Source organism: Malurus melanocephalus, unplaced genomic scaffold (genome assembly GCF_030028575.1).
Source record: "Malurus melanocephalus ecotype Western Australia unplaced genomic scaffold, MMel_1.1 scaffold_84, whole genome shotgun sequence".
NCBI classification, from domain to species: domain Eukaryota; kingdom Metazoa; phylum Chordata; class Aves; order Passeriformes; family Maluridae; genus Malurus; species Malurus melanocephalus.
Window position 1 is genome coordinate 1,463,455 of NW_026623316.1, and position 23,640 is coordinate 1,487,094.

A 23,640-nucleotide genomic window follows, 5' to 3' on the forward strand; every position below is an offset into this window, starting at 1 on the left:
ACGACAAACCTCAACAGCTAAATCCATCTTGCAGTATGAATCCTGTAAACATTAAACTCTTAAAACTTGTTTCAGATAGTTTGTACATCCCAAAGTGCAATCTTCCAGATTCCTTCTGTAAAGTAGGTAGARCTCCCATTAACCACAAACATTTTTATGCTAGACTGTGGCTTCCCATTGTGAGATACACACCATTTCTCTTCTGCTCCAAGTTTCTATGTAAAAATATACTAGGAGTCAGACTCCAAGTGCCCGAGATAATACAAAGAGACAGCTGAGGTCTGTAAAAAATCACATATCTAAGGCTTCCTTAAATCCATTGATTTACTGGGTCTGGTATCACACACAGTGTAAAGAGAAAAAATTAAATGTAACATTTAAAATATAAATACAAAGGGCTTTTTCGTAACAGACGGGCAACAGACGTTTTGATAGTGGGCAACATTCATGCTGGGTCAGCAGATAATCCATGCAACTGTATGAAACAGCTGGATTTTAGGTGTTCTGTTAATGTAGCTAGCTGAAMAACTCCACAATCTCCACAAACCACTTCTCTGCAACCTGGAAATAACAAAGCCTGATTTTTGAGCAGTGCTTATCTTTATGGTTCTGTCATATAAATATATAATTCTGAACTAAATATCACGGTCAACAATACACAACCACCACTCCCTGTACCCAGCAGTCAGTAAGTCCACACCACAGAGAAAGCTAAATGCACCCAGTCTAAAATCAAACCTGCTTTTTACAACAATATCACATGGTTTAATAAAGCATGTTGCCTCTCTCAATAAACCTTGTTTGAACTCAAGACAGCAGTGTGATTTTCTAAATTTTTACGAATTGTTGYAATCTCCTCTGATAAAACTCCCTAATTTCCACCTTTGTTTCCTTAAATATTTGACATGGCTTTCACCATTACACATTTCATTGTTTCATTAAGCCTTTGTATCTATAAAAGTAAGAAAATGTGRTTGTTAAACCRCAAATACTGCCAACAGGAATAACAGGCAGCCAGGCTACTCATTCTTCTCATTCTGTTTCTGTTGACACATACACACCCTTACTTACACACACATGTACAAACACATATCTAAYCAAAGATATGTAAAACAGACTGTTCTTTTAAAATACGCTTTGCAAAACTAAGGTCACATAATAAAGCAGGGAGGAATCCACATCAGTTCTGTGCAACAGATAATGTTTTCAAAACATTCTATGCATATTAGTTGCAAAAGTGGCAGGCTGGGAAATGCATACACAGCAAATATCAGCATGCTTCTTTGTCATTTAAGCCTTCTCCTTTCTACTAAACTTCTTTTAAAGTTCTTCAAAATAGTATCAGAACTGATGTCATGATCAGTTTGGAATACCCTAGAAATGATCCCATCAGACTTCTAATATCCAGCACATTCCTATTTTTTTCTGTTTGGCAACCATTCTCAAGTTACAAAGACCAAGGCTAATCCTGATTAAGAAACACAACTCATTTCCCATTATTTGTTATTGAACAACAGCAGGCCACACCTGAACTGCACAAAGAGGAAGAATATCACCATGTAGAGACAGCTCGCTCTGCACAAAAGCAGAGAGAGCTGTCTCCTACGCAGTTTTCAAGAAAACAAGTCATCATCAGAACCACTGCTTCTCATCTAAAGGCAGACTCTACCACTAGATGCAGAACCAAAACCAGGACACGACCCAGGGCAACTGCCTGTGAGAAGCTAAAATAAAACACGAGCTCTAAGCAATTTAGAAAGTTGGTTAGTGGTTTCCCTTTTTTCTGGGTCATTTTTATTTCCTCCAGGCAGTAAGAAACAATTACTGCTCACTTCAACATTGCTTTCCCAGAAGATAATTACACAATTTAGCAAGTGCCTAATTCTAGATAAACTTTTTTCTCAGTATAGGAATAGAGACTTTGAGCAGCTGTTTCCCAGAGCATCAGAATAACCAACCAAACCAAAAGATACACTTCAGTAAACACTACCAAGCTGCTTTCTGTGAAKGACTTTTACTTCAGGTAGTTTCTGGTGTCAAATATCTGCATCAGCTGCCAGTTTCAAGTTGACTTGCCCATAATCATTTCTCTTTCCTCTACTACAGGGCAGCCTCAAATAATTCCTTCACTGCTCTTTTTGACAGCCTTTAACACCACTTTGGACACATTACCAAGTTATACACAAACAGATGACAATGCCTTTGGCATACATGTGTAGAAATTAAACACTACACAACTTAGTGGAGCAACTGAGAAATGTCCACATGATAACCAGCAGTCTCAGTCAATTGTAGGAGTAACCGGCTATGGTTAGTTACCACCCCCTGTAATTAAATGTCACGGACCTCAGATGCCAGGTTCCCTCTACACCTCTTAGGATTAAAACACTCTGGAAAAATGGTCTGATTTATTAAATCAAGTGAGTGAAATAGAGTGGGGTGATGAAAAGAGCTGTGTAACAATGTTCTTTTTGATCTTTTACAATTTTGTCTGAAATCCAATGTTGCTTTCTTCCCCTGCCCACCACCCCCCCTTCCATTCTTGGAGTGATTATCTTAAAAATATGAATCATAAACCTGAACATTATCCTTGTTCTGATCTCAAAGAACAAATGCAACAGAATGGTACTTGTTTAACATACATAAAAGAAAACTGGTTAATTCAGATACCTTCACAACAGGGATTCTCAGTAAATGCCTTTTCTTCTATAAAGCATGCATTGCATTTATACTAATAATGACTTCTACATCAACTATTTGATTTTATCTTTCTYCACTCACGCTACTGTTCTTGTTGTAATGACTGTGATTCACCACATCCTTTCTGTATTTGCATTCCCACAACCAGTTGCTGCAGCACATGAAGGCTGCTCTGCAGCACATTTGGTTCATATGCCATAGAGGATGCAGACACCATACAAGCTTATTCTCAGTTCACAGAGTGGTTAAACTACATACAAAATAATTCAAATATCTCAAAACACAAGCCAAGAGTAGAAATTTTCATACCTTAAGCTACGTAGAATTGTTTTATGTTAAGAAGCTATAGGGTATACAGACAGCTAGAGAAATGTCAGTTTGCATGCGTGTTTTTATTAAGTTTTGGAAAGCAGTAAAAGGAATGAATACAAAAGCATACAATATGAACACCACAAAAGAAATTAGTGTGCCATCATGAACAACAAGATGGTTTTAGATGTTCCTAGTTACAAAGACTTCATTTAGAGCAAACTGGATTTACATCAGTTTAGYAAAGGCTGTGTTCTACCCTAAAGTCAAAATCATAACTGGAAACAAATTAGACAATAATGTCTAAACTGGACAATTTTTTTTTCTATTAAAGATAAACAGAAAACCCCTCTGTATGGTGTTTCCTAGAAATTGGCAGAAATGGCTCTACACAAGCTTCTCTAYAGCTGCCTTCATTAACCTGTCAGAAAACTGGGAAACACCTAAATAGATACTTTTAAGTGTTCCAAACATCAAAACAAAAATTCATAAAATGCAAAAAATCATCAYTAGGAACTCATTTTTCTTAATACAGTTTTGATTGTGAACTCTGGGATAAAAAAGTCAAATTTGTATAATTTTTTTCAGTCTGCAGGGTCTGAAAATAAAACAAAGAGAATAGCACAAACCACATGGTATGAAATCATATAAACTATCTTCAGCCTCTTAATCTAGCTATATTTCTAGAGTATTTYAAACTCCCATTTTACCTATATTTGTAGTTACACATGGCTGCAGTACTCCCAAACAGTTTGTAAAGCTATGAAAACAGGCACACTCATAACTGTTTTGCTCAAATGCACCATCATTGAACTGAGTTGTTTCAGAAAATTGCCTTAGACAAACGAGGAAAAGGCTAAGGGAGTTAATTTCCATTAACTAATGAGAGTTTTTAAACCATTAGAGTGCTGAGATACTGGTAAATGRAATGTCACCGTGACCAGAATGCACTTTTTTTAATACTTCATTTCTGGTGCCAATCCTTTCACAAGGAAGGCCTCTTAAATCCAGTGGGGGTCAGAAGTTTAGTTTATTCAGCAAGAATAACACTATTAACAGCTACTGCTCTTTCATGTCAACACAGTTAACACCCACACATTCCAACTCTGGTTAATACAGGCCAGTCAAGAAAGACTGGAGTTGCTAAGGGCAGTAATCTCTGCAGGGATATTTTAGAACAGAATTTATACTGTGTTTTAAAAACAATCTAAAAGGATCAATCTACCTTATGAATCTGCTGTAGACATACACAGAGAGAAAGATGGATGGATGAAAGCATATAAAAGCAAGTAAATCTGACTCTCTCTATTGATTTTTGAGAGGACAGTGTAGAGCACTTTGGTGAGGTCTTATATATCACTGCAAAGGACAAAATGCCATTGTGCATACGGTCTGAAACATGTCAGGATTTATCATGAAGTGATGCACTGCTGTATTCTGTCATTATATCATTTTGTAAATAATCTTGTTTTCACTACTGAGGGAGGTACATCACTGAAAATTAAATAATCCTCAAAAGAAATATAAGAACTATTGCAGGAAGACTTTCAGGCAGCTGTAAATGAAGACATTTGCTATTATTAAATAAAAAATTGCAGAAGTTTAGTGAACACATGCAGTATTTTTAGCAGGAGAAAGCTGGCATTTTAATAATAAACTTTTGAAAACCAAAATGGAAAAATCTGCACATCACAGCATAATCCTCTTCCTTCTTACTATGTTCTAAATCACAGCAAATCAACATTTAGTGTTCCCCAAAGCTCCCCAGCACTCCTACTCAGACAAATGTCTTCAAAGGATATTAAAGAAATCAATCTGGTTTTGATAGCACTTCTTCACCACATGGAGCATTTTTCTTCAAGCAGAAAAGCTTCCCTCTTAAAGCACATTTCACATAACCAAAATGCAAACAACAATCACATAAAATTGAATTTTTGCAGGTTCTCTGGRACCTCTTTTGTTATGTAATGGTGGCATTTCTTATCAGCCAAAATATTCAGCTAAATTTTCATCTAAATTATTCATATATCCACTCCCATCACATAAAAACCCCTCATGATGTACACTTAAAGAGCACATTTATGCTATTCTATTAGCAATTTCTTCAAAGGCTTTTCTTAGTATATACAAGAGGAAACAATTATATTATTAGCTGGGGTTGCATGGTAGGTCATTTGGAAAACACAGTTGCTTTAAATAACAAAAAGACCTGCCATTTGTTTTTTAAAATAAAAACTCACTAGCTGAGCTGTAAAGCTGTGACTGCCACTGTGTGTAATGGTGTCCCAACAGATTAGCAAGCCTTTAGTTAGCACCCAGCACTTTGCAGTTACAGCAAAGTATATACCTCCTTGTCAACATATCTCACAGACAAACCTAATGGAAAAAACAAATTACCTTCTTCAGTTTCATGCCACACAATTCCTTCCAAGTTCACGCTGGTCCCAGGCTCACAGGGTCCAAGGCATTCGGGTTCAGTTACTACTCCAACCTCGCAAGTATTTACACCCACTGAACGTGTCCGTACCAAAAGCTGTTCGACTGGTGCTGCAATATTGGATGAAGATGGGGAAAAGTAGGAAGGCAGAATCTGAGGTGTGATACTGCTGGAAATCGGAGGTGGAGGTGCAGGCACTGTAAACAGGGGATCAACCTGGAAACAACAGACAAACTTACTATAATGGTGCTGTGTGAGTTAAAAAAAAAAATAAAAGTAAAATAAAATAAATAAATAAGTTTTTAAAAAGTAACAGAAAGTCCAGTTTACCAAGACTGCATCTATTTATGTAGGGATTTGGTGTATCACAGGTAAATTCAGTCTCATGAGTTCAATTTTTTTGACAATAGCCCAAATGYTGCACATGAAAAATTAAGTACAAAAACATCGATCATGATAAACAAGACAATTTGCCAGGTTTCTACTAGACTATTCCCTGTTGCTATAGACTTAGTATGAAACAATATTTTAAAACAAGGATTACGTTTACTTTTTTCTTGGGACTGACAGAAACTGATTTGTGGATGGAAAACTAATTTTGCAAACTGGGAATTTCATTTTCTATTTAAAGAAAAGTATTTATAAAGACAGTACAAAGACACAAATGCCCTTTTTTATGTGTATCATAGAGAAATTAGCAGTTGGAAGAATTCTAATATCCACATGGAAGCAAACACCATCTCCTGTCATCCAGTCATTTAAAATATGTTCGGATGACCCACCTAAGACCTTACAGACAACATTTAGCTCTTTCTGCTTGGAATAACAGATGAAGACTTTTATAAGACTCTATCCAAATCACCTATTTTCTCAGAGTTTCCAAGAGGCATATTTAGAAGAATATATCTCACTGGACAATTGGTCTGTACACAGGACAATTCACAAAGGCAGCATGTCCATATGAAGAAGTTCTCCTGCCCATATGACTTCCAATCTTCTTAGTAGCAGGTTTTCCGTATAAAGATTTGGCTGCGGATTTTCATTATCTCACTTTGGCTGTAAGGTCCCTTGTCACATAAAAGACAGCTCGATAAGGATGTGAGTGTGCCCCCTCGACTTGCTGAACCACATGGAAATCATGTTCATCTGGCCCAGTGGACCACAGACACCACATGAAGAAATCACTCTTCAACCTAATGACTTTTTTTTAAAATGGCTGCTATTTAGCTGCATTGAAAAGGGATGGTCAAWTGTCTTCAAGTCTATGCTGTTTTTAATTTTGTACCTCATACAAAGGCTCAACGGAAAAGACACAATGACTCATTGTACATCATCTACATTTTGCTMAAATGTATCTTAATATAGATCAAAGTTAATTTTGCCTTCTGGGGAAAATGGGGATACAAAGAAAAGGATGGACTAAAAGGTATTACACTTGTATCATAGATCAGCTCACTTCATCAAATCGACACTTTTCATAATGAAAAAATAAAATGACAAATTAACAAGACTTTTTAAAAATTGTAACAATTGTTACCATTGGCCTTTGTACCAATTCTGTTGCTTTTAGCATTACTCATSCATGTAAACTGAGAGCCAAGGCTTTTAATTGTGCGTGCAAACCTCATGTGTGCTTAATACTTAACAGTAACTTTGTAAAAATATTTTGCGTGACCTTTGTATGATCAACCTGGATTCTGATCTCAATTAAATTAGAATTAGGGAGCAGAGAGGAAGGACCTATTACCACAATTTTCTCCAAAGTATTCCTCATTTACAAGGGATTCTTTTTATTTAGAACAAAATCCTCAGGTTAGAGGTAAACCAAAGTAAAAAAAAAAAAAAAAAAAAACCACCAAGCAAAACAATAAAAAAAACAAAGAAACAAAACCCAACAAACAAACAAACAAACAAACAAACAAACACACACATACAAAAACCCCCACAACACCAAAACCAAAGCAAAACATAAATACTAAAAGCATCCTTAAGGTGTAAAAACCCACTAATATCATCAAAATTCTACTGGTTAAAGCAGAGTTCCTGCAGCATAAGAACAATGCACTCAAGCAATGATGTCTTTATTCTTCTCTTTATGCCAACAGAGTTGCAGAGTTAAAGCCACACACAGARTACTTTGCAGAGCAGACTTGAATGCACACAGGAAAGTCAAATACCAGCTGATCCCCAGCAGCAGCTGTTACTTGCAGTATCTAATAGCAGACATCACACAAAACCATAACTGAGTATGCCTTGCGTGGGGAGACAGTGATTCTACGCTCTACAGCTCCTGCTGCCTGATGCCAAGCGGAGGCACACGGTTGGATGGCACAGAGCCCTGCTCCCTGGCTCTGGCTGTGTAATGGTGCTCTGTCAGTGGAACGGGGTCAACATGTACCCCAGGCATAATTGAGGAGTTCTTAACATACCTTACTCCAAGCCAGAACAAAACCAGGATCAGTAATTGGCAGGTAAAGGGAGCCTAGCACTTAAGACACATCCTATTACTAACCCCCAAAATGCTGATGAACAGCCTGTTAGTTTACACAGTGTTTTGTAAAGCTGTGCAAAACCTCCTGCTGCACATGCAGCATCCATTTTTCCATAAAATACACTCATCACATAACCAGAGGAAAAAAAATCCGAAGTGTTTTCTGTGGTCATACTAAAYTAGCCAATGTTTTCAATGAATGTAGACTAAATTGACAGATGTGTTTTCCATTTTCAAATATTATAAACACTGAGAGGGAGCTAACAAAACCATGGATCTGACTGTGTATCCTATTAAGTTTTTTGTTACAAATATTTGTACTCATTTCTGGTTTATTTAGACCTGCTAATAAATGTTCATGTTTTCCACCAGAATTGTTCACCCAGGGTAAGGCCAAATAGTGGCGCTTGCAATAAATGGGACTGGTTTTCCATGAATTAAAACAYTAAACCTTTGGCTGAGAAATAAGTGAACACTTACTGTCCCTGAGATGCATGTCCATTGCATAAATATGACTTTAGTCACAAGAAAAAAAACATGCTAAGCTTAAACATTGCTCCAGATTTCCATGTTTTAAAATGATCCACTCTTGTTTGATAATCATAACAGCACTGCAAAGTGGTGGTTCCTAGAGAGATCATTGTGGTGACACAATTGTTTCCATGAATTCTCCAAAGGGCACTGATGTAAGCTATTAGAGGCAAAGAGGCAGGAAGGCTGCCATCTCCAGAGGAGGAAAAGGCACATAAGACTAACATCTGGTGGTGGCAGTCTGTCAGACCAAGGAAAGTTAATGTCAAGAACAGATGCTCTGCAGTTTCTCACTGTTATTTTTTCATTATTACTCCCAGGTGTTGGTGCATACTGAGCAGTAGCCTTGCTGTTTATCACACAAGAGATCCAATATGAGATTGAAAATCGGAATCTGAAGAAGGTTATTTACATAGATGCTCTCTTTAGACATACAATCAAAGGAGTACAAAAAGACAGAAATAGTCAAGCAATATTTTCTTCACCTAATTCCAAGAGCTTTTGAGAGCTGATTGGTGACAAAGGCTACAAAGCTGCAGTGTTATTCATGGCAGTTTTCCACTGCCAAGTGTTTGATTGTATCAGAGTGCTATGATGCCTAGTAGCAAAGAGCTCACAGAAAAAAAGACTTCCTGCCAAGCAATGTAGTGACTGCTCCATGAAGCAATCCTTTATCTGAACATTTATTAAGGAAAAAAAAGTCTATTTTGGTGGCTGCACAACATTTGTCAGTAGTAGGAAGCACACATGGAAGAAAAAGGAAATACACCAACAAGAAATATGCAAAACTTTCTAATAAACAAGGTGGTCATGCAGTTACCCAGGCACGTTACATGCTGGTATCAAGTTCTGTGTATCAAAACTCACCTTCCTGATTTAATGAAGGTGTATCCTTGAGGATACATCTCAATTATAACATAGTCTACAAGTCAAAGACCAAAGTGGCTCATACACTGCTGCAGTGTCATCCACCAGGTGATTTTCAAACGTACATGCCAAAGGCCATTTAATCCATTTACCAACACAACCAGGAGAAAGGCAGAGGAGAAGGTTTCAGGCTAARTAAAAGCCCTTCCCAGAAAGCACTGCTTTTTTAATGGAGAGAAAAAAGAAAAATCTACTGTAAGCATTCCCAGTGGGGATGCATTAATAGAAAGAATGCGAAAAGAACTGAATTCTATTATAGGATCTAACTAAAAAACAAAGCTTAGACCTTTGCAAACCTAAATCCTCTCTCTAAAGGACACCAACATAAAGACAGAAAGGACTAAGAAACTTCCCACCCTGAAAATTACAAGTTCTTTAGCGTTATTAATTAATATTTCACAGAATCACTAYGTCTGGAAAGGCAAACAGGAAATAAAGGAATTCAGCCCTATCTCAAAGTTTTGATTCCTACAGACTGCTTTCTCCAGATTTTATGGTGAAAGAGTGACTAGATTGTTTTTACATAAAAGTGTACTTGCCTCTATCTTAATTTTCTAAAGTAACAGTGACCCCAGAAGACCTCACTGTAATCTCATGCACAGCATCATAAACCAGAAGTAATTTCAATGAAATTAATGTAATTGCTTTGGAAGAAAACAAATGTGGGAGAACGTGACATGAGAAAAACGTCTGGGTACTCAGAAGCATGTCTGCATTTCCAGACATCTCCCCAGTCTTTAACTCTCCTCTTGCTGCAAACCTTGCCCCACAGACAATTTACATATCCAAAACCTAAAACTATTCCTTCATATTCTACTATGTAACAGGAATTATCACTATGGAGAATCTCTATTTTGTCTGAAAGACCTCATTTTCATCTCAGTTCAGTATTTCTTGCCTGTAAATCATATCAGAGGCCAACTCAGAAGCATCTTGACATCATGCTTAACAGAGGCGATATTTTATTTTCTTCAAATGCTCTACATCAAATTGTTGGGGGCTGGGGCGGGGGGGGAAGGTCAGTGCCATAATGGGCAGCATAGGAAAAAAGAAATACGGCAAGACATGGATGTAGAAAAGAATTTCTGTCATAGGACAGACATATCTATTACTAGCTTTACATTCAAAACTCAGGAAGGTCAGAGGCAGTGAGAAAATTATTTTGGTCAGCTTAGCTGAGAATCACAAGAGCACAAATATAAAAGAACCACAAAGATGATTCAAATTGCCTACATTTCATTCAAATTTTACACTTTGAAACCTTTGTTCAACATTTTGTTAAATACTTATGCTTTATAAATATTGTACTATGAAGAAGAAAACCTGATGCGTAATTGTGTGTTGAACTGAGTAACACAAGTAGCATCTGCCTGCAGTTYCCAAGTATTTCCTACTCTTAAACTTAACTTCTCCATTTCAATCAACTGAGTAGTTGGAGAAAGCAAAAAGACATTAACAGAACTGACACTTTTTTCCCTAGTAAGACAGCAAATCACTCACATCTGGAATTATTTCAATATTCTGAACAGTTGCTATTAACCAAAAAAAAAAAAAAAAAATCCACTTAAAACACTTACTCTGTTATTACTAACCTTTAAATAAGGGAAACAAGAGAATATGTCCCGCTTGTACCCAAAACACTCTTTACCCCTTGCATCAGCTGYGTCGACCAGTACGCAGAGTTTTGCACACTCCTCATCTTTTGACACGTCCATGTTCCTTTTACCTGCTGACCTCCAGATCTCCTCAGACATTATGTGACTATGTGACATAATGTATCTGCAGCACCTCCACAGACGTGATAATATAGTATTTTATTTTTAGAACAGCATTAATGAAAACCATGATGAAAAGTCAAAGCWCTGAGTAGAGTCTGATGCAGCACAATGGTGCTGAACAACAGGTAAGGAAACTTCCTTGTTCTCTCTTGTACCTCCTACTGTAGCTCAGATGATTGGAATTTCCCAAGCCACACACCCATTTTACTGTGAGAAAGATTAGCATTTGACAGCTGCTGGTGATTTTCTTTTGCCAAGGCTGCGTCTGTGAAAAATTGTATGTCAACTCTGATGCTTGGCAAAGTCCTGGGAGGATGCCCAGATCACCACCTGCAAATTTCTTGTAGAGACATCTCTCCTCATTCAGCCTAAGTAAATCACATTCATTGAGATAACTGTCTCTAGAACACCTTTCTGCACTGAATCTTGATTTTTCCTGGTCAGCTCTTCAATCTGCACTTCCAAATTTTTCTTCAGTCAGCCATTATGCTTTGCTAAGCTTTAATACAAAATAAAAAAAATACTAAAATTCACTCAAAATACCTGTCTTCTGTAGAGAGGTATACTGTATTCCACAATCAGGAAAGGAATTATCTGAATAGTCAAGAAAGAATTTCTCTGGATTGCCTGGGGCTTGATAGAACTGCATAATGATGTTCAGTATCTGTCAGTGTCATGCAACTCAATATGGTAAAAATCATCCACTTGCTGGTGAGGATTAGGTACTGCTTTATGACATTTTATGACCCTTTAGAAGCTTTCCATTCTCAAGAAAAAAAGAATTCTCATTTTAACAAAGGCAATCACCTCTTTTTATTCCAAAATTTCTGCTACACTCAACCTTTCATGGTTCTGAGCCTGAAAATAGGTATGATATTTGCTTACGTAAATCTCATAGCACGTAAATAAGCATTATCCTCAGTTTTTCAATGTTTATTTCTAAAACATGTGAGACTTCAATCCAAGAAAGAATGCAYGGCTGCTCTATGGCACATCAAGATTCCAACAAACCAACCAAGGAAAATTTTCGCATTAATTGCATATAGGAAGATAATGGTTAATTTGATTACATCATCATTTAACTACTCTACTGCAAATTTTCCATCTCAATATCCAAGCAAATCATGACCCCGTGACTCCATAGCAGAAGTTCTCCATTACCAAAACATGGTTTCAGTTGATTGATGATGCCACCATAGGTGGCACCACCATAGGTGGAAGAGCTGCCATTTCAGCCATTCTACAGGACATGAGACATCCAGTAAAACTTTGCGAGTTTTTCCAGGACTCCAYGACAATGTGTAATAAAATGGCAAACAGAATTCAGAAGAGAAGTGGCTTCTTTGTACTACTTTTACTTTCTGCATGTCAATGGCCCATTGTTGCCTTTTACCCATTTGCTGACCCCTCCCTTTGTGAGTGGAAAGCTGCACACATTATCACTCAGGCTGTTGCTTCCTGAATTCCATAAATTTTTGTTAAGAAAAATAATTTCTCTTCCAAAAGGTTGTCAAATAACTTCTCTAATCCCCAGGAACAGAAATGAAGTTCCTTGATGGCCTATGGATACCAAAAGCTTTAACATGCCTAACTACATTCTAATGAATGGCATTTTTAGCATGTTCTGAAAATTGAGCATTTGACTTAATGGCCCCATATTTCTTTGTGTCTACAGACTCTATTTTTTTTTTAATTTAAAAAGCCCTTAGGCTTTTTAGGCAAGACATGTGGGTCTTTGACTAATATATTCCTGCATTATTGCCCTAGAGGTCTCCTTCTTATACATTTTGATAGGGCCTAGGATCTGTATCAGATATTTCTCTATATTCCTTAGACCAACTTTACAGTATTAGCTACGAACACTTCCAAGTATAGGATATTGTGTCCTAATTTTATTTGAAGGACAAGCAAGTATTATCACTTTCAAAAATGGGACACACACATTCATGATTATTTAGCAAGTCACTAAAAGAAACATTTCTAAAATGTCCTTTCAGCTTCCCTTTTCACTGTGACAGTTCAACTGGACAGAGAGCTGAAGCATWATTGTTTAGCTTTCCCTGAAACTACCCACTGTTGGATATCTAGTTAAAATCTTTATTCTCAAATGCAGTTTGACCTAGTGTCTTCAGGAAAGACAATTTATGGCAAGTCTTTTTTCTTCTCCCTAGTGGTGAGCACCTTCACTTGTGTAAATCCAGAGTAGGTCCACTGAGGCATAACAGTGGGCAGTACTTGGACTGTATTGGCTGTTTTACAAGGGTGAAAAGTACATAGGCTTTCAAGTAAGAGAGCTAAAAAAAATCAGAAAATAATACCTGGACAGTAAAGATTTTTTAAAKGTAAATAATCCTTAAGAGGAGGAAACACCTAGTATCTTTCCTCTAAATTATTGGATTGGTGCTCGTTTCTGACACAAAGTGTCCAATAACCCTTAACAATGAGACTGAAGATGAGAATCTTACACTATGTAGGCAAATACMTGAACCAGATTTGGCAAGAACCAACTTTCAAAATTTCCTTACATGCTTGCCTCAACTCTGAGGCAAGCATGTATCAGTTTGGATAGAGAGGAGAAACCCAGATTCAGTGTTCTCTCAGTTCCTTTTCGTGAGAGCATCCACACTATCAGCATCAAGTTATCTGATTACAAGTTACTTAACAGACAGACAAATCTTGTCCTTTCAGTAACTCGGAATTCAGGTCACCTTGAGATCTCTGTTTTTATGTCCCTATCTCAACAACATTTTTACCTATTGATTTTGTCTTAGAACCTTGAGATCCTTATTAGCATGCTCTCTAGGAACCCAAACACAGACAGAAGTTTGTATTTGAAGAGTTTTAGTAAAGATTTATCATTCTTGTCTTACTGAAAAACAACAGAGGCATGCAAAGGATCTGATCTCACTCAGAAAACCCCAGACACACTGCCGAAATGCCGTGCRTTTCCGAAAGTCCTTTCTTATACTCTCATATATTATTTTTATAGTGTAGCRATGTGAACAACACCTACTGCAAATGAAGCTCCCTTTCTATTCTAATAAAGCAAAAGACACCAACAGTCCGAGTATTCCACTTTTCATATGTTATATTCTCCACCTTCTAGTACGCTCCACCCTAACTGTGCCTATCCTTTCTATTCCACCCACTGCATAATCAGCTTAAAACAAAGACAAACACAAAGAAACGTTTTTTGAATGATTGGTAGAAATTCAAATGTCTTGCTCATAAAAATAAACCTAATCTGAGCCGTCATGAAATCATGAAATGGTTCTGGCAGTTGTATCAAACTATATAGACATGCACAGACCCTTTGAAGAAATGAAACTGTACTTTATCAAGTGTGATTTATAAGCAACACTGATTTAGCTGGGAGATAACACTGCTGTCTAATCATTAGTASTCAGACAACAGCTATGTGAACACATCAATTATGGGCCACTGCCAAAAGCCCTTGAGATCCCAGAGATTAACAGCCAATCCTCTGTTTTACAAGCTCACATCAAAAAGAATATTAATAAGAGGAGGGGCGATGTGAAAGCCTGTCAGAGTAATTCATGAACTAAAAAAAGGCATTTTTCCCTTTGCTCTGCCTTGAACCAGTCCATGAAAAAAGCTGGCATTAGCTACAAAGCATGAAGCTGCCAATTTCTCAGAAAATGTTTTTCATTAACATATGGGAAGTTGTGAAAGGCTGGAAAAGCTCTATTTGGTGGACAAAGGCGACAAGTTCTGTGTGTTCTTTCCTGAATGTATCAATCCTGCAACTATTATTCAGATATTTGGAAATGAACATCATACACAGAAGTGTTTGATGACTTTTCTCATCCTCAAAACCAGAGCCATTCACCATTATATACAAATTAGCCAGGCTTCAAGGCATCCATTTTGTAGTGCTAATGACTTTGAAAACTGAAGTAGAAATACTACCAACTCATTTTCAGGTTCATTTTGGTCTTCAAATGCGTGGGGGAAGAAATCCACAATTATGCCTTTCTTACTGACTTGTATAGAGTGTGGTTGACTAGAGGTTTACTCTTCTTGCATATAAATGAATGGAAACAAGCCAAGAATGTAACTCCAGAGGGAACAGTTATTCCTCTGTACAAAAGTAAACATGCCTATAAAGATGGATCTCAAACGACTTGTTGCTGACATTTCAAATGCAGCAATTTTAGCTGTATAGCTTAGCCCCATCACTGTCCACCCTCTCTGGACTCTACTCAAGGGTCTAAAAATAGAGAGGTTTCACAGCATGGCTGCAAACAACCTGAATCCAATCCTACTGCTACTGTTTATTTAAGGGAAGAATTTATTTGTGGGGATTTTCCAGAGCTACCTTTATAAAAGCTATCTCAGTTACTGCCAGTAATTAACCTCTCAGCAAAGAGGAAGCAAGAAGCAGAAACCTTTTAGACTCTTCGCTGTCCCAGAGCCAGTAGCTTTAGGCACAGCTCCAGAATACATATTCTGTTCTGAAATGAACCAGTTTTTAAAGTTCCCACTTCGCTGTAGTCTTCCAGACAATCATTCCCTTCACTTTTCTTACCTAGAGTACTACACATCTCATCTATCCTACTTCAGGATGGCATACTGTTAGTCAAATTGACACAGCTAAGAGGGTCTTAACTACTCAAGGAAGCAATAAAGGCACCAACTATGTCAAGCACCAGATTCATATTGTGGAACTTCTCCTTTAGTAAACAGCTGGGATAAGGATTTATCAGTCCCAGACTGTTTAGGCAGCCATGGCAGTGCTAGCTGCCACAGCTTTACTGCTCCAGGGGCACTTGTAATGACAATTTTAACTAAGGGTAGCAATCCTTGCATCCCTGCTTCTGAACCCGTGGACAACTCGGATCTGACCTAAATCCCACAGCTTGCCTCACACTTTTGGTCTTGACATGTCAGTTAATTGCACAAGGTCCTTGAGAAAGCGCGTCAGTGACAGCTCAATCTGAAATCGGTTTCTGCAGAGGTGGAATCACCGTTACATGTGAGCTTTGAACCAAAAGGGACAGAGCCCTCTCCCACAATCATTCGGTCAGCACATGCAGATGGCACTGCTGCTAGAGAAATGTAACATCCTAAACTCACTCATTTAAGCACCACTGAGSTTAATCACAAAGCTTAATATGGTGTGTGAGTCCCTTGCTCACTCAGGTTTACACTTATTTTCCCACAGAAAAAGCAACGYCTGGAACACAACAGAACCTCAAAGATCTATCACTGTAGCTTAATGGCTGACCCAGTCTTAGAAATATATTTTATCTTGTCCTAGATGTGGTTTTGGAATATATCTGTTTTAAAAGGCTACTGGATATATACCCAAWAAAGAACAGTGCTATGAGTTTCACCCTAAAATATTTCAAGATCTAAATTTCAGTGTRCTCCTCTTTCTGTTATTCCATGACAACTAGTGATCATGCAATTCAATTGCTTAAAAGTTGACCTGGGGAAGCAWTCATCAGGCAGATCCCTTCCAAAGCAGTAACTTCACTGGCACAGCATTAAAACAAGATAGTGATTCAACCAGTGCACAGTTGACAATGAAAAAAAMAAMAAACCACTGAGTCAAAAGAATTAAATTAAGAGGCCATGCTTTTGTCAAACTGGCTGAYAGTAAATTTGTTTTTCAAGAGTTCTCAAACATTGTTTTCAAATTTCAATGAACTAATACAAATTAATACCAAATGTTGGAGTTAATGCGCCAAATGACATGAGTTAAGTTTGACAGGATTGGCCTCCCAGTATCTAGCAAATTAAAGAGACTGTTCATCTATTTTAGACTCTTCCAAAAGAGGTTAAGACTTTCTAGATTCCCAGTTCAAACACATCATCTTCAAAAAGCACTCCCTGAGCGCTCTACAAACAAAAACCTGGGAATTTTCAGATACCAGGCAATTAGACCTCTCTTAAATAATCACTGAAAATGTTAAGAGCATAAACAACTAACACATCATCAGGATCAATGGGTTTCTACCAGAACAGCAGAGACTTTAGGTGACTACAGTGACTCTTATATTGGCTCTTACTATGCCTCCTAAGTCACCACCAATAAATGCAGGACAAAAGAGCAAGTGAAAAGAAATCCTTTTATAAAGTGGAGGGCAGTACTTAAATCAATTAAGTTATTTTTGTGGCAATCCTATGCAAGTGCTCTGCAGGTTCTACATGGCACCACTCTCAAGGAAGTGTCAAAACAGTGTAGACAGGAGTGCTGTAAAACAGGGAATGCATTAGAATGGAATAATTGGATGACAGCCCCAGTACTGAGCTCCTGATGATGCACAGCAGCACAATCTTTATTCCAAGCAACACTGGTTACTTTTTAAATTTACTATTAGAAAGGTTTTCAGCACTTAGTGTGTCAAGCTCTAAACACTTATTTGCTTTAAGACAGTGTTAATGAGTTGGCTAATCACACAATTTTATAGTTCTATAATGTTCTGTGCTGTAAAAATTAAATCAGTGTTTATTACACCTCTGCTGCCTTTCCTTTCCTTCTCATTGGACTGACTCTTGGATGGATTAAATGGATTAAAGCAAGCACTGTACTACAATAAAATATAAAAAGCGCRCCAGTTGACAACGGTTCTCAGTATGCATGTAAACAGTATTTTAGTTCAAAGCCTGCCTGCAAACAAAGTAGTTTAAATCACCACTTTCAGATACTGAAATTAAGGACAAGTTTATTTTTCAGTTTTGAAGGAGCTGCTTTGATTTTATTTGCTCCTGGAATTTCCCTCCTCCTAAACATTAAAACCAACCTGCTCAGTTTTCCGTTCCCTATCTCAAATGCCAAAGGTGAAATATAACTGAATTTGTATTTTTGTAGAATTATATGATTTTGCTAATTCTCCTTGATGTCAACAATGTTTATGTGACAGACCTTGATAGCGTTAAAACTGCATTGAGAACAAAGCTTCCCTTAACCACTGGAGAATCAATATGACTAATGGCCAACCAGGAAAGACTGGATCAAAGATACCTGAAGATGCATCGCTTGCTTGAGCATAGGGAAAGAAGGCACACACACACAGACAYTGGAAAAATCATGCAACCAAGATACAGTGGGAGAATTAGTGGACCTTTGAATAAAAGCAAAGAACTTCATACACACTCTTACACTTCAACCTAGATTTTTTACAGAGAAAAAATGGCAAGAAGAAACGGATAAGCACAAGCTTCTTTGATCTCAATAGGAAYCACAGAAAGTTCTCCACTCTTACATTGCAAATAAATACATATTTAAGCTATCCTAAACTGAATTAATTTCACTCGCTCCTGAAAACTGACCACTTGCTTTTGATATTTTTTTATAATTAGAAGGGAATGATCATGCATTTTATTAAAATTAATGTTACAGCACTGGAATTCTGATGAGTATTTGCTTTCTGCTCCATAGAAAAAATACAGTATCTGTTGTTTTGCTGCCAAACAAGTGACAATTTGCATTCCCAAATTATGGCAAAGAGTCGGATGATAATACAAGAATGGATACAATAATGGACAACTGGCCTATGGCAYGGCACAGCTAATTATCATGCCATGTCATAACTTGCTTTGTGGACTTAAATCCTTGAGATTCTGAGATCACAGCCTATATCTAGGCTCCAAAAGCCATTTTTGAAAGAAATACTCAGTATGGAAATATACTGTCCGTTTCCAATAACTCTCTTGTCTTGCTGTCTTAATATCACTGACAATAAAAAGATAGCTTTCCCTGCCCCCCTCTTCCATTCCTCAGTGTATTGCAAAGCTTATGGCCAGACTGTACTTTATTTAATTAGAACTTAAACCCCAGAACTGATGCCAGATTTTCAAGATAGCTCACAAATCAAAACAAGGGACCAGATGTTCAAAATGACAAAGCACACTGGACTGATGAGTTTCCCCTCAGATCCTCATAATGGCAAAAATAGGCGCTAGCCTGTTCAAAAAATCCTTGACATAGTTGTAGGTCTGAACCACATTAAAAAGCTGCCCTTCATAAATGAACTCATAATACATCCAAGTGCAAATTGGTCCTCGGACAAAGAATGAAATTACTATGCACTGAATTATTAGAATCAAATTCCACTTTTCATTCACTAAAAAGGAATATTGTGCATATATCTTTCCTCTGAGGGCAATTTTAGCAGTAAGGAAGAGACTGTTGAGTTGCTTTTTTCCTCAGTATCACACAGAAAATTCGTGGGTTCTTGTGGGATTTTGTTTGTTTCTTTGRTTTGGGGTCTTGCAGATTTGTTCTAAACAAAATGAAGAAAAGACAAATAAAACTGGAATAGGATAGGATGCCAGTGGGTAACTGTGATAAATTAAGCTCTGTTTCCTTCTGCCACACACAAGCCTTTAGCTTAGTCCAATACATCACACAAGCACAAGGGAGGAGGATGTATTGGATTTTTCTGCTACATTCACATTTGCATGAGAAGGAGCAGTCAAACGAAAATTAAGCACTTAAAYAGCTTAAAAAAAGCACTGGTTCAGAATACTGTACTTCAATAAAACATTCATTGTTATTCAATGCTTGGCAAATGACATTGCCATCACATACTAGTAGAAGAACCGTGAAGAATAAATGCTATCTGAAAAAGAGGCTTGTACTTATGCAGCGCTAATGACCATCTAAAAGAGCGATTCTGCATGGTTACATCCTCTTTGAGATTCACAGCTGCAGCTTCACAAGAGCAGCCATACATCATAATCTGCAGCCATTTTAGGCTACCCCTGTGCTTTGGAGAGAAATGTGGGAAGTAAGGAACTGCTAATCTGTAAAGTTACAATCGAAAACCACTTTATTCAGCGGTGATGAGTGAGTGTGATGACCCACCTTCCCCTTAAGGATAGGTCATCACACTGAGGAAGAGGAGGAGGAGGTATTCAAATTTTAATACTSGCAATACTCTTGAATGTAACAGCAGTGACAGGGAAAGATCTCCACATTTAGTTTTACTAGAGAGAAAACATACTCATTATTAGATTTTTATTTCTAATTCATTATAACAGTGGCACAGAGTAGCAGACAAGCCGTTCTTTTAAAAGGTCAGATAACTGTATTTTAAGATTGTAACACTCACGTTTTAATTAATGTGAATAATTTGCTTATTGAACAACATGCTGATCCTATAAACACCATTAATTAACTGAGATACAGTGACTTTTCAGAAAGTTAACAGCTTGGGAACAAACATTATGTCACCGTACTTTGGAATTGTTTGATAATCAAAGGCTACGTTATTATCCACTAGATTAACCACAGATTTTGTGGCAAACCAAAGACAGCCTCCCTTYCTATATACTCAAGATTTACAGGCACACCCATCCCACCAAAATATTTTCTCCAATTATGCACACTTGTTACAGTTTAGTTTTAGGGAAGTAACTATGGCTCTCTGCACAACACATAGCTTCTAAAACAACTCTCTGGATCTTTAATTAGGCTAGACAAAGGAAAACAGACTGGAAACTAAGGTCATTACAAGGCTTGTTTGCYTCACACATGAAATACCTTTGTCTCTACAACTACTTAAAGCGCATTTCTCAGGTCAGGTTAATTATGCTAGCCCTCCACAGTCCTGTAAATGGCATCTGTCACCAACACAGTAACTCCCACACATCTGTATGTACAAATTTGAATGAGGAAGCTCTGGAAGGAATGGGGCTGGTGCCAGTTTGAGGCGTCAAGAGTTCAACCAAAGGTTAACTGTAACCAGGAAAGAAAGACAGTGTTTTGATTTCAGCCCTCAGTACTTACACAGTCAATCTCTTGTGTTACTTAGGCTTCTCTTGCTGAGATGAAAGTAGCTTGAAATCCAAGTAATTACACACATAAGCATCTATATGGAAATGCTGGCATAGTGAAGAAAAAATGAACTCGTCAGAAATTAGTGCCATAGCCTTTTCTGCACTGTGAAAACACATCCGTCAGGAAGGAACTTCTAAATGTTTGTTGATTTATAATGGTTACTGAAAAGCTACATTTCAGCATTAAACACAGCACCATCTATAGCATCTGGCTCACGCCACAGAGGGACAAAGCCAAGAGTCACTTTTGTGCTACAACTACAAGTGGGCAGCAGATTCGGTGGAGAGACTCTCCCTTGCCAAAGGTTTACACTCACTTACTTCCTTTTCCTTTCCAAAGAGGTGCTTTTTAATTTCCTCATCACTGAATAGCTTATAGAAAGCTACCTAATATGTATTAAATGCAGAGGAAAAGAATGTCACATCTCACTCCCTAAACAAGAGATTTGCACATAAGCACAGAATYTGTCAAATTGCATGATTGAACAAGGAATTGTATGCTTACCTATTTCCATCGGTTATCGTAAACTAATTCACTGGGTACACAAGACAATCGACAGACCAGTGATGGACCAAAGACTGTTTGACACTCAAGAATGCCGTAAAAATAACATAAAGATAAGAGTGTCTTTCCTGCCTTGTGTCAGCTGCACAAAATGTTTTCCAGAGTCTGGTGGTAAGTGTGAAAAATAGTGGGCCAAAAAACCCCAAACAAACAAAAAAMCACTCCTCATGACCAGATGACAGATGTTCAATCTGCACCCTGCCTGCCCCAAACTCATTCTAAAACAAAACAAAAAAGCCTTCCCTGAAAAACTTAAGTATGAATTTTCATCTTATCCTGTGAGCTTCATTTRTATTATGTGACTCAGCTCCAACTCCTATCATTGTGCCTGAAAAATCTGTCTTTCTTGCTTTCTTGTCTGTGATATTCTTCCTAGTTATATCCAGAGCACCTAGCCACCACACAGCCAGATAAGAATTGCAAATGTTGCTAAGGAGATTGAGAGTTCCAAAGGAGGGCAGCAAATGGAGACAGGGATTTCAGCAATTAGGTTTCTACAAGCACGGTCCCTTCAGGTTAATGAAAGCTTTTAAAAAAGGAAAGCCCTGAAAAAGTGTTCCAGAAAGCTCACCCTTGAGACTTCTATATATTTTTCCCATTTCAAAATACATTTTCCTATGAATCTGGAAATACTTTTCACTCCTCAGTAACCAATCAATAAGTTCTCAGAAACAACAGGGGAGACAGATATAATACACCATGGAGCCAGACTTGACTTCACATACAGTCTGTCAAATCAACCAAGGTGAAGGAAACTTTGTCTTATAATCCACTTCTTCTAGTAGCATTGAATATAGAACAAGATGGGAAAAATATTAAAAGGCACTACTACAATGCGAGATTTAAAYGTAAGGAATTAGTATCTCACAAATTCAAGGAAAGATCTGAATAATCACTCAACTCTTGGGAAGGAGGAGAAAAAATTATACAAAAAATGGTGATGGCCTTCATGAAGAAAGCAGACAATGTAATGCTTAACTTTTTGAAATAAATTGCTCTGCTTACCCAAGAAATACCAAATATCAGTATAAATGCCCAAATACACTCATTAGATTTAGGTTGCAGTCACATATCTTTCTMCTGAGAAATAGATAGCTGAGATAAATAGAAATGAGGGTGTCAAAGCTAGGCACTCATCACCAGCTCCACCACACCTATTCTGGAGATCACCACCTTTCCCTTCACATTGTCTGTACCCTCCCCTTTCACCCCAGTCACCTTGGACACTCAGTTAGAAATAGCACCCTAATGCGGGGCACCCAGACATTTTTTGAAGCAGGCTAGGGAATGGCCCACTTTGTAGAAGTGCTCATCTGTGATGTGTATTGATAGTATTCTGGGTAGATGTTGTAAGATCCCCACACGGGATTACGGCTCAAGTTTCATTTCCAGAAACCTAATAAAACAGTTCCACTGATACCTGCATGAGGTATGATACCACTGAGGCATGCTCTGGTCACCAGCTTCTAGTTTTGTCCTGGCACTGCTCCATTCCTACCCATGCCACAGATACAGCTTCACTGCTTATCCAGATGCCAACACTATAGAGTACAACCAAGACCTGCGCAAACACTCTTTTGAGAGTTACACAGAGCCCTGTGAAAAATCTTTTGTGGGAGAACTAAGCAAAAACATATCTTTTTGTATCCACAGCTGAAGAAAACAAGATTCACCACAGCCCACTTACTCTGTGGAAAAGCCAGATTGAAGAATTTCTGTAGTGCTGTAAAAAGGAGCTAGTTTTGGTGATACTGGTTCCTCTAAGTGCAGCCCAACTTTAATCAAACCAAAGGAAATATGTTTTCCTTCTCTAAAGATGCATAAYGATGCTTTGCTCTCACACCCCAAATCAACAAATGTAGTAATTCAGTCCTAAATTGGGCTACAAGTTTAGCTGTAAATGAAACTGCAATTTACAAGGACTTGATCCCTAACTAATATTTCCGCCCTGTTCAGGGCCTGATCTGTTAGCAAATGCTTTACAAATTTAGTAATGACTAAACCAAATTAGTTTAATTACTTAACAAACCTGCTATACTGATTTTCAGCTTCCAAATCAGATGACCCTCTCTAAGGCAAAACATTGAAAATA

At 37.7% G+C, this 23,640-nt stretch overlaps 1 protein-coding gene across 4 annotated transcripts in view; it reads right to left on the minus strand.

The window, feature by feature from the left end:
- The window catches only part of ZNF608 (zinc finger protein 608), an 84,745-nt gene that overhangs the window by 41,789 nt on the left and 19,316 nt on the right, over positions 1-23,640 (minus strand). For all 4 annotated transcript variants that reach the window (XM_057367766.1, XM_057367765.1, XM_057367767.1 and 1 more), the window contains exon 3: positions 5,407-5,662. In XM_057367766.1, coding sequence (XP_057223749.1) covers positions 5,407-5,662 — 256 coding nt within the window. The remainder of the gene's footprint in view (positions 1-5,406; positions 5,663-23,640) is intronic.